Source organism: Podarcis melisellensis (genome assembly GCF_964234715.1).
Source record: "Podarcis melisellensis genome assembly, chromosome: 7".
NCBI classification, from domain to species: Eukaryota; Metazoa; Chordata; class Lepidosauria; order Squamata; family Lacertidae; genus Podarcis; species Podarcis melisellensis.
Genome location: NC_138539.1, coordinates 13,450,079 through 13,462,248, shown reverse-complemented (window position 1 = coordinate 13,462,248; position 12,170 = coordinate 13,450,079). Strand labels below are relative to the sequence as shown.

The following is a 12,170-nucleotide window of genomic DNA, read 5'->3' as shown; positions in this document are numbered from 1 at the left end:
TCACATGACGCTCACAGGCCAATCTTGGGTCAGCCTAACCAACCTCACAGGATTGTTGGGGTTAAATGAACAGCTCTGAGGAAAAGGCAGGATGCAAATGCAACAAGTAAATAATGGCTCCCTCCCCCGTCTCTATTTAATACATTCTCCTTGCATAATTACATGGGGTTAACCCTGTATAAGGGGGTTCTGGTCATTTACAGCTTTGAAGCAAATTACTTTCCTGTAAGTGAACTAATGGCTTCTCCTATGGTCCTTCTCTTGACAGAGTGTTTTCTACAGTGTGGATGTGGGGAATGGCTGCCCAGAATTATTTAAATCATGGGTGTGCATGGGAAAGAGGTATTTATTTCATCAAATGGGAGTTTGCTTCATCTTCGGGAAATAGGGATAAAGAGAAAAGTCCCGCCCCCTTTTGTACTATTCAAGAAAAATTGTTTACTAGAGTTTATTTATTCCTGTGTCATTTTGCTTGTAAATATTAATTTTTATGTAAAATAGAAGGAAGTGTGGACTGGGAATCACTATGACTGTCAAAGCATTTTGGTGGTAGGCAGTGAAATACCAAAGAGGAAATGGTCACTGTAGGTGGTGTACGGTCTTGCGGAGATTGTGCTTACTGTGTTGTTAGGAAAACTGAGCCTTGGAGAGAACAAGCCTGTAGTTCTATGGACGCTTCTGTGCTTACCAGACTATTTGGTGAATGTGTTGAATACCTGTCGTTAAGTATTACTTGAACATTGCAATGATAAAGTAAAGAAGGCATTGCAACTTGAGGTCTTTCCCGGCACGCTGAGACTCACCTGGTTGTATATATCATCCGACCTCAGCCGGCCAATGACCATGCTGATGAAGGTTTCGTTTATGGGTACCCTGCTGAAGTAACTCTCTGGATAGTTTGCAGGCCTCTTCGCTCCAGGCTGACTCGAATACCCCGTGCTCCGGAGCAGCTTACATATGTCGTCCATGTTGGAATCAGCAGAACGGGCAGCACTGGTAGGCAAAGAGAGAAAAAGGAGCTTCGGGAGCAAGAACAGAGGAAGAAACACGAAAAAGGGACAGAGGACGACTCTTGCAAGCAAGGCACACTGAAGCAATCTCAAATGAATTCAGCTTTGAGAGGCTGAATCCTTAGAAGCAGTACGTCAGGTGTGCTCTAGCTGGTCTTATTGTTTACATTTTATGTGTTTCCAAAGCAGCATACGTGGCTGATGATGCCATCCTCGTTTCATCTTCACAACGACCCTGTGGAGTAAGTTAGGCTGAGAGAGAGAGAGAGCTATTGGCCCAGGGTCAACCAGCAAGCTTCATGGCTGGGTGGGTGGGGATTCGAACTCGTCTCCTAGGTCCTAGTTGAGCATGGCAATTCCTGGATTGCCTCAGGTGGCAAAAAGGGGTGAGCTGCCCCTGCGTCCTAGTCTAACACTCTTAATTACACCACCATACTGGCTCTCTTTTAAATCTCTTTATATTGTATACATTTTTATTGGTGGCCGATACATTTTGTTTTGTGTTGGTTGTCAATCGCCTTGAGTTTTCTTGGACAAGGTGTGACGGATAAATATTGCAAAATAATCATAATAATATAGATTAAAATGTGAGCTAACGAATCTCAAGTTCAAATCTTGCTTCACTTTGGGTTTCCTAGGATACTTGTAGAGATATTTTGAAGGGTCTGTTCCACACCCAACCAGAATCCACGTGTGTGTGTGATGGGTATAAGTGCTGGACTAGGATCTGCAAGAACCAGGTTCAAATCTTCACTTAGCCATGAAGCTTACTGGGGGATTTTGGACCAGTCACTATCTCTCAGCCTAACCTACCTCAGAGGGCTGTTGCAAGGATAAAAATGGGCTGTGATTGATTTGTTACCTCAGGATAAAAATTGTTTGAATAAATTAATAAATACATAAATAAGGCTTGACGGGCATATGGGACAGGGCCTTCTCAGGTGCCTGGATTCCTCCCATTCTGTTTCAAGGTGGATAATTAAGGGCATCCATCTCTACCAGGCTTTTAAAAAATAAAGATTGAGTTTTCTGTTCCCCAACTGCTTTTTATTTTTCCTAGCTTCCTAAAATCCTCAATTTTAAACTTGTTAGTTTTGATAACCTCTTAATTATGACAGCTGATTTATGCATAATCTCCTTAAGGCGTTGGCACAATATCTTCTTATATAGAAAGAAATGTAGGATGTCATCACGCTCTGCAGTTTGTGTGCCTGACAACCCTAACTCCATATAAGGCAGCTGCCGACGTACCCATCGAAACTGGGATCTTCTGAATACAAAGCAGGCACTATTCCACTGAGTCATGTGATTCCCAGCAGAAGTTCACCTTGCTATCTTTCTGAGAAATGCTAGCCAGAATCAAGAATGGTCAACAACGTTCAGAATACCTGTATCTATAGTAGGAAACCAGCATTCTCTCTCGCACCTCCCCTTCAATTTTCTGATCGATGACGAGCAACATGACGCCATACAGATAAAGGGCTTCACACTACAGTGAAGGGGGGAAAAAAATAACAATATTGTGCTCATTGACATCAATAGTTTCAAAGGCCAAAAACAGCGCTGCCTAGTAGATCCAATTCATTCATTATTAGTAAATTGCTTAGGTGATTCCACAGCCTGGCAGAGCCAGCAAATCACTTCACCTGAATTAACACGATAATCCAATCTCTTGTTTTTTGCCCAGGCAAGTCTGCACAGAACTGCGGAGCAGGTGAGTCTATTATTGCACAGAAGCCAGAGTGCTTACCAGCAGCTGTTTGCCATCCTCATTCAGCAGCACTGTTTCTATGGTTTGCTGGATGTAAATTCCTTCATTGAGGTCATCCAGATATCTAGGAACAGCATAAAAATCAAGAATAAGGTTCAGTCGTTAATGGCTTACCAGCTGCAACGGATCTCCTTCTGAACACCAGTTGTCGGGAATCACAAAAAGGGAGTGTGCTGCTGCGCTCAGGCTTTGTTTACTGGTTGGCCACTGTGAGAACAGAGTAGCCTTTGGCCTGACCCACCAGGGCCATTCTTAGGTAAGGTTGTTTAGCCCTAAGAATAAGGAGTCTCGCTGGGAGATGTCTCACGACAGCTAGGACAGAATGGTTTCTATAGCTGGGTCAAGCAGCGTATCAAAAGATGGGTAGCAAGCTTGAAGCTGAGGAATACATTCACAACCTGCCATGGTGAGGCGAACTCAACCTGCATTTCCTTCAGCTTTTGTGATATATTTGTACAAGCAGCCCCTTTAAGGACCAGTCGGCTTCCTTACTGGAGATGGGACTACTCAGTGTCAAGAGTAGGGAGCAGGGTCTTAAGACCTCCTACCTCACCAAATTTTTTTATCTCTTGTAATACTTTCAGGAGTGGAACTGTTGGTTCTTCCACAGACATCACCACGTTGTCTGCAAATGCTTTTAAATTTATATTGTCCCTGCCCCACTCTTTAATATCTTGATTACATCTTATTCTTTGAGCCAATACTTCTAAAAACTATTATAAATAACAAAGGTGACAATGGGCAGCCTTGTCTTGTTACTTCAGTTATTTTACATTTCTCAGTCAGGACGTTATTTAGTGCAGAGGTATCTCCGGTTAAGTACTTAATTCGTTCCGGAGGTCTGTACTTAACCTGAAACTGTTCTTAACCTGAAGCACCACTTTAGCTAATGGGGCCTCCTGCTGCCATAGCACCACCGGAGCACGATTTCTGTTCTCATCCTGAAGCAAAGTTCTTAACCTGAAGCACTATTTCTGGGTTAGCGGAGTGTGTAACCTGAAGGGTCTGTAACCTGAAGCATATGTAACCTGAGGTACCTGAGGTACCACTGACTGGTCAGTATATATATTGCTTTGACGCCTTGTATTAAAAGTGTCTCCACAACTCATATATTCTAAAACTTTAAACATAAAATCCCAGGAGACATTATAAAAGGAATGCAACAAGGGCTATCGTTTTATGTCAAGTCAGGCAATGATACCAAGTTCAGGGCATGTTTTGCATGTCTGCATGCACAAACACAGCATTCTAGACACCAGCCCATTTGCTTTGTCTTGTAGAAATCAATGGGAACCATTTTGAGCAAAGCCCACCACAGAATGCAAGCACATTTTTTGGTGAAGCCTTGCTGATGCCTCCAGTATATGCAAATAAGCTAAGATTCACAGCCATTGTCTCTTATTAACATTTAGCTGTGGCTAAACCCACCTCTTCAGTAGCTTGCACAGGGCTTACGGTCCACTGACATTTTCTTTAGAGATTATGCCCAAAATACCATCAACTTGTGAAATAAGATTGGCAGCACCAAGCAGCAGGGTCTTTTCAGTTGTGGGCCCCAACTCCCCCCTCTACATCCCTCTTAGCTTTTTCAAAAGTATTTGAAAACGTCATGTTCTCCTCAGCTGTTAATGTAATGCTGATGCCTCTTCCGTTTAAAAAAAAACTGTGCCATTGTTCATTGTCTGTTTTGAATTAACTGCTACAAATGATTCTCAGCGTCGCTTCCGACGCTATAATTACACATTTCTATAATCTAATTTTCTTGTGATTTTATATTGCCAGTTGCTGAAGCCACACAAGCTTAAAAAGTAAGAAAAAAATAGAATCAAAGTTTCAGGGGGGAGGGGGAAGAGATCACAGGTTTTGGGCCGCAATTACGCACCTGTTTAAGTCAACGATATATTTATGAACGCTTTGGAAAGCCAGATAGAATCTCGTCAAGATTTCTATGTTGTTCTCGCGAAATTCGTCGTCTAGATCCTGGAGATCAGGCTTGGCTTCCAACTTCCCTTCCCACAGCTCAGGTCCCTGCGATGAAGAAACAATGATTTCGATGAAATATGGCATAAAGAAAGGACCACCTTATTATTTGCCAAATATCAATGTGCACTTGATGTGAATTACTGTAACAGTAAGCTTTATTATGCACGCTTCACCAGAAAGTTCCAGGGCAGGTTACGGCAATAAAAACACAACATTCAAAACAAATTAGAATCACAACTAGGGTGTGTGCTAAAAAAATACTTCGGTGTCGAAAGCCAGGTTAAAAAGATGCAATATCAGCATATGAGGAAAGTTGCATAACTGAAGTACCAGATACAGCTCTATAAGGAGGGAATCCAACAAGTTAGGGTTGTCAACAGAGAATACCCTCTCCTGGGTGAGTCTGTAGGAAAGGAGGCAGTCGTTCAGATCTTTGGGGCCTACATAATATAATCAGTTTTTATCACTTTAAAGAACAGAGAGTTTAAATATGGCTCCAGTGAAGCAAAATTTCTTAATAATAATAATATTTTTTTAATTTATATCCCACCCTCCCCAGCCAGAACCGGGCTCAGGGGGGCTAACACCAGTAAAATTACAATAAAAATGTAATAGGGGAAAGGAAAAGAAACCCATTTAAAATACAGGTTAAAATACAATTTAAAATGCAGCCTCATTTTAAAAGTAGCCCATAGATCAAAACCATAAGGGGAGGGAAATAAAAGGGTCAGACTGAGTCCAAACCAAAGGCCAGGCAAAACAGCTCTGTCTTGCAGGCCCTGCGGAAAGACGTCAAGTCCCGCAGGACCCTAGTCTCTTGTGACAGAGCATTCCACCAAGTCGGGGCCAGTACTGAAAAGGCCCTGGGCCCTAGTTGAGACCAATCTAACCACCTTGAGACTTGGGACCTCCAAAGCGTTGTCATTTGTAGACCTTAAGGTCCTCCGTGGGGCATACCAGGGGAGGTGATCCTGTAGGTACGTGGGTCCTAGGCTGCATAGGGCTTTAAAGGTCAAAACCAGCACCTGTATGCACTCCACCAGGAGCCAGTGCAGCCGGTAAAGCACTGGCTGAATGTGATCCCGCGGCAAGGACCCCGTAAGGAGCCTCGCCGCGGCATTCTGCACCCGCTGGAGTTTCTGGGTCATCTTCAAGGGCAGCCCTGCGTAGAGCGAGTTACAATAATCAAGCGTGGAGGTGACCGTCACATAGATCACTGTGGTCAGATCAGGGTGAGAAAGGTATTTACCTTGAAATAGCTGAAATCAAATATAATATCGCCATATTTCTGCTGATCAGCCTTGTTTCTGAGTCGGAAAACACCTGGAACGAACTCAGAGAGTCTCAACAGTTCAGCAATGATAGCATTTCCACAAGAGACAATTCTGAGAATGGCCTGCCCGCAGTGATTATTTTCCGCTAGGAAGTCCACCATGGCGAAGAATAGTACGATTCTTCCAAAAGTATCTTTTCAACCCAAGTTTGTACTTTCACTCTTTTAAGTTATCTGAAGGAAGATGCATTGCTGAGAGCTCCATTAATGTACCTGAAAAACAGCAACCACCGAACATATTTGACATTGCATATTCTTCATATCTCAGTTTATTATGTGTTCCGATTCTGCTACCCAACACATATTTTTTAATTACAAGCCTGTTCTTAAAATATGCTTTTCTCAACACCCTGGAATAGGGTTTCACAGCATAAACAAAACACCTATTTCTTAAGTCAGATGAGCAACAGCAGCACACTCTTCTCTGAAAAATAAGTTGAGGAAACCTGTTTAAAATGAAATGCGGCCCATTGGATGAAATAGGTAAAGAACTGGCAGCCCACGAGTTATCAGCCCCCCCCCAACATTTTTTGTTCCTTAAAAAATTGCTGTGTTAAGAATGTCTCTTTAGAAGTGGGTTATAAATATGTACTATAGTAAATTTTATCCAGCGGGGCTTAGGAAGGAAAAGAGGGAGAAGAAATGTCCCAAACTAAAAATACGTTGGTGTTCTTAGCCTTTTACAAGAACTATATTTGATAAAAGATTGATTCCTTAGCGCCATTTTGAGGCTCTTCCTCTTACTTTGCTTTTCACAACAGCACTTCCAAGCTTTATTTCAGGAGGGTAAAACATGGACCCACAGTTATACTCACAAGGAAAACGAAAAAAAAAGTGTTTTCAAGTTGCAAGAAACACTCGGAACAACAACAACAACGTGTGTATATATATATATATATATATGTGTGTGTGTGTGTGTACACACACACATATAGATATACATATATATGGTTTTGGTGTCCTCGGGTGTCTTCCCGTGTAAAAGTTGGGGTGTCTAGGCGACGTTTCGACGAGGTCTCACTCGTCATCTTCAGGCTGGTGCTTTCGGCTTCTTGTTACTGGAACAGAGCAGGATCTCAGTGTTTGAGTTCCTATAAATACTGTTGAGGGGGTGTGGTGTATAGCCTCCAATGTTCTGGGCAGAGAGGAAGTTCCCAGGCTAGTGTGCCTTTTCTTCTTTTGTTCCTTAATTACTTGAGGGATATCTTGAGTGATTTCTTGAGTGATATCCTGAGTACCACTTAGGTGGGTCATTAGGTGTGGATTAGTTGCTAAAGTCTTTGTGTCTTGACCTCTTGAACTTTGTGAAGAGTTTTTCTGAGAAGATGGCTGTACTGCACTTAGTTGTGCTCTGGCTTGGCTTCGTGTATAGGGGCGAGCTGTGGTTTTGTGGCCTGTGTCAGCCAGATCTGTGTAGGGATTGCAGGGGGGTGCAGCATCCGGAGGTGCCACCATGGTTTGGCTACTGGATGGTGTCTGTAATTTATCTGTGGAGAGGGTTAGGGTTAGCGTTCTGTGTGCTATCACCAATCAACCACACCAGACCCAAACCCAGACCCTCTCCACAGATAAATTACAGACACCATCCAGTAGCCAAACCATGGTGGCACCTCCGGATGCTGCACCCCCCTGCAATCCCTACACAGATCTGGCTGACACAGATCTGGCTGCACCCCCCTGCAATCCCTACACAGATCTGGCTGACACAGGCCACAAAACCACAGCTCGCCCCTATACACGAAGCCAAGCCAGAGCACAACTAAGTGCAGTACAGCCATCTTCTCAGAAAAACTCTTCACAAAGTTCAAGAGGTCAAGACACAAAGACTTTAGCAACTAATCCACACCTAATGACCCACCTAAGTGGTACTCAGGATATCACTCAAGAAATCACTCAAGATATCCCTCAAGTAATTAAGGAACAAAAGAAGAAAAGGCACACTAGCCTGGGAACTTCCTCTCTGCCCAGAACATTGGAGGCTATACACCACACCCCCTCAACAGTATTTATAGGAACTCAAACACTGAGATCCTGCTCTGTTCCAGTAACAAGAAGCCGAAAGCACCAGCCTGAAGATGACGAGTGAGACCTCGTCGAAACGTCGCCTAGACACCCCAACTTTTACACGGGAAGACACCCGAGGACACCAAAACCTGCATTCCTGTACCCGTGAAAATCTACGAAAGCATACATATATATGTATATACATGTATACATATGTGTGTGTGTGTGTGTGTATATATATATATATATATATATTTGCTTTCGTAGATTTTCACGGGTACAGAAATGCAGGTTTTGGTGTCCTCGGGTGTCTTCCCGTGTAAAAGTTGGGGTGTCTAGGCGACGTTTCGACGAGGTCTCACTCGTCATCTTCAGGCTGGTGCTTTCGGCTTCTTGTTGAGATCCTGCTCTGTTCCAGCAACAAGAAGCCGAAAGCACCAGCCTGAAGATGACGAGTGAGACCTCGCCGAAACGTCGCCTAGACACCCCAACTTTTACACGGGAAGACACCCGAGGACACCAAAACCTGCATATATATATATATATATACACACACACACACACACACAAATATATGCACGTATATATATGTATATACAATGGACGCTTGGGTTGTGAATGTGATCCGTGCGGGATGCACGTTTACAACCCGTGTCTGCGCACGTGTGGGTTGCGATTCAGCGCATGCGCGACCATCAAAACCCGGAAGTAACCCATTCTGGTACTTCCAGGTTTCGGCGGTCCACAACCCGAAAAAATGCAACCTGAAGCGTCTGTAACCCGAGGTATGACTATATGCACCACACATTGCATGCACGCACATAATTTCTCCTGCTCTGGAGGACAGGACTCGAACCCATGGCTACAAATTACAAGAAAGAAGATTCTGACTAAATATCAAGAAGAACTTTCTGACAGTAAGAGCTATTTGAAAATGGAAAGTGCTGCTTTTGACCCATAAAGCCTTAAACGGCTCAGGACCGCAATACCTCAAGGTCTGCCTCTCCTCATATAAACTGACCTGGACCCTGCCACCATCCTCTGAGGCCTTTCTTTGTGGGCCTCCTCCACGAGAGGTTCAGAGAGCGGCAACATGAGAAAGGGCCTTTTCTGCAGTGGCTCCCCACTTGTGGGATGCTCTCCTCAGGGAGGTTTGCCTGCTGCCTTCATCTGAAGGCAGCCCTGTTTAGGAAGTGTTTAAGGTCTAACCTTTTGCCGTGTTTTTACTATTCTGCTGGGAGCCGCCCAGAGCGGCAGGCTCAACCCAGTCAGATGGGCGGCATACAAATAATAAAATTATTATTTTTCATAATTTTAATAAGAGAGATCCGGAGGGTGGCAACACGAGAACAGGCCTTCTCTGCAGTGGCTCCCCATCTGTGGAATGCTCTCCCCAGGGACGTTTTCATTGAAAGACCTACATTGGCTCCTAGTATGTTTCCAAGCACAATTCAAAGTGTTGGTGCTGACCTTGAAAGCCCTAAACGGCCTCGACCCAGTATACCTGAAGGAGCGTCTTCACCCCCATCATTCTGCCCGGACGCTGAGGTCCAGCGCCGAGTTCCCTCACTGCGAGAAGCCAAGTTACAGGGAACCAGGCAGAGGGCCTTCTTGGCAGTGGCACCCACCCTGTGGAACGCCCTCCCACCAGATGTCAAAGAGAACAACAACTACCAGACTTTTAGAAGACATCTGAAGGCAGCCCTCTTTAGGGAAGCTTTTAATGTTTGATGCATTACTGTATTTTAATATTGTGTTGGAAGCCGCCCAGAGTGGCTGGGGAAGCCCAGCCAGATGGGTGGGCATAAATAATAAATTATTATTATTAATTTATTATTATTATTATTATTATTATTATTATTATTATTATTATTATTATGATTTATTATTATTTCAACTGAATATTAAAAACAGTACAGCATCAGACATTAAAAACTTCCCTAAAGAGTTGTATTTTAAAAGTAAAATAGTTATTTATTGCTTTGACATCTGCTGGGAGGGTGTTCCACAGGGCAGGCGCCACTACGGAGAAGGCCCTCTGCCTGGTTCCCTGTAACCTTAGTTCTCGCAATGAGGGAACCGCCAGAAGGCCCTTGGCTCTGGATCTCAGTGTCCGGGCTGAATGATGGGGGTGGAGACGCTCCTTCAGGTATACAGGACCGAGGCCGTCTATTATTACACACCTTTAGGCGCCAGGCAAAAACATTCCTTTTGAACTAGGGATTTGGTTGATTTGATTGACACCCTATGCCTTTTTAAAATATGGGTTTTGTGAAGGAGGGAAGTTTATTGGGTTGCTGTTTTTATTTTGATCCTATATTTTGTGGTTTTATATATTGATTTTGTTCTGTGAGCCGCCCTGAGACCATCGGGTTATAGGGCGGTATAGAAATTCAATAAATAACAGTGCTTTCCCTCCACCTAAAAAAAATGTTTAGGGGTACTCTCATTTTCCTACTCATATTGAAATACTGCCCCTTGATGAGGCCAAACTTAGATTCAAAAAAATGTTTAGGGGTACACTTCCCCTGCGTACCCCCAGAAAAAACCTGAATAATAATAATAATAATAATAATAATAATAATAATAATATTTAGGCCCCGGGCAAAAACTGCATGCATTTTATAAAACCACCACCTATTCCATGATTCTATAACCTATTTTGTGTTTGTTTTTGGAAGGGGAGAATTTTGCAAAGCCTGCATTTGCACGGGGCGGCGATGCCTTTGGTAGAAACTGCCCCCGGGTTTCCTGTTCCAAACACGGGAGCCTTTGCAGCAGAAAGTGAGAGTCGTCGCGGGGGCAGCACCCCTATAATTAGAGCCTCGTTAACCCCCCCCCCACGCAAACAACCTTCCCCCCCCCCCAGGGTCCCCTGCACTTACTCGGCTTGCAGCTGGCGTCTTTGCAAAGGGAGGAAGCGGCGGCTCTCCTTCTTCTTCTGCAGCCCCGTTATTTTGCAGAGCCCAGCAGGTCTTTCGCAAGCAGCAGCAACGACCCGGGTCGAAAAAGGGAGAGAGGATCAGGATCCCGGAACCGCGAGGGGGCAAGGGAAGGCGCTTTGCAGCTGCCAAACGCCGTCGGTGCTGCAAAGCGCTGGGCTGAGCCTTCCTGCCCGCCTCGCATCACATGAGGGTTTCCCGGGTCATGTGAACAGGCGCCGGCTGATGATGAGACGCGCGTTTCCCGCCGCTGCCCCACCTCTCCCCACACCCACAACCCCGGGGATCCCTGCGCCAGGCAAGCGGGGGGTCGGCCGAGGGATGCAAAAAGAAGAATAAATTAAGAAAAAAAATAAGAATAGAAAATAGGGATCTCCGCAAGGCAACTGCAAAAAAGGAAAAGGGGGGTAAAAAAGTGGGCGGAGGATGCATCCTGCCCGCCTCCTCTTCCCCAGGAACTAAAGGGGAGGAGAGAGTCAAGGGAGCGGAGTGGGTGTGTATCTCCAGTCATTGGTTATCGCTCTCTTTTAAAACTTATTAAATAAGGTATAAAGGCATTTATTATTATTATTAAGTACAAAGAGAGAAGGGTGGGAACGTGCCTTCCAAAAGCACAGAGGTGCTTTTGCGCAGTGCAATTTTTGTTCTATTATTTTTATTGTGGTGATGCTATTCTATGATATTATATTGTTCTTAGATATGCTGTAAGTGGCTGGGGAAACCCAGCCAGGTGGGCGGGGTATAAAAATAAATATTATTATTATTATTATTATTATTATTATTATTATTATTATTATTATTAAGTTCCCTGCCCCGAGGAGCTTGCAGTCCGGCAGTTCTGCCCAGGAGGTGGAGAAGCCGTGGGAGCGCAGACTGGCCTTCAGGAGTCTTCCTGACCCTCTTCATCCCTATAGATCCTAAATGCGTGGCAACAAGTTGTGGGTCGTAGTTTGAAGGGGCGGGAGGGCGGGGAGGAATTTATTTATTTGTTGTTTTGTCGGCCTGCTTTATAAACCACGACTTTTCCACAAGTTTCCATGTGCTCATGTTTGTTGCTGCTTTGCTGCTTGGATTCTAGACCCTTGGAATCACAGTTCTGAGTTTAGGCCCTGAAGGCAGGATTAAAT

At 44.3% G+C, this 12,170-nt stretch overlaps 2 protein-coding genes across 4 annotated transcripts in view; one reads left to right on the top strand and one right to left on the bottom strand.

Moving 5' to 3' along the window:
* WASHC5 (WASH complex subunit 5) overlaps positions 1-11,109 on the bottom strand; it is a 42,324-nt gene extending 31,215 nt beyond the window's left edge. Inside the window, exons 1-6 of the mRNA XM_081918671.1 lie at positions 10,987-11,109; positions 6,014-6,310; positions 4,664-4,809; positions 2,761-2,845; positions 2,399-2,499; positions 804-993 (exon numbers count right to left, since the gene is read on the bottom strand). Of these exons, the coding sequence (XP_081774797.1) occupies positions 804-993; positions 2,399-2,499; positions 2,761-2,845; positions 4,664-4,809; positions 6,014-6,199 (708 nt within the window). The 5' untranslated portion in view covers positions 6,200-6,310; positions 10,987-11,109. The remainder of the gene's footprint in view (positions 1-803; positions 994-2,398; positions 2,500-2,760; positions 2,846-4,663; positions 4,810-6,013; positions 6,311-10,986) is intronic.
* Positions 11,110-11,298: 189 nt separating this feature from the next.
* NSMCE2 (NSE2 (MMS21) homolog, SMC5-SMC6 complex SUMO ligase) overlaps positions 11,299-12,170 on the top strand; it is a 193,492-nt gene continuing 192,620 nt past the window's right edge. Inside the window, exon 1 of one of the 3 annotated variants that reach the window (XM_081919034.1) lies at positions 11,299-11,352. The gene's annotated coding sequence lies outside the window, so the exon portion shown is untranslated. Of the gene's footprint in view, positions 11,353-11,372; positions 11,590-12,170 lie in introns of those variants that run through there. The other 2 variants (XM_081919032.1, XM_081919033.1) reach the window with 2 other exon arrangements.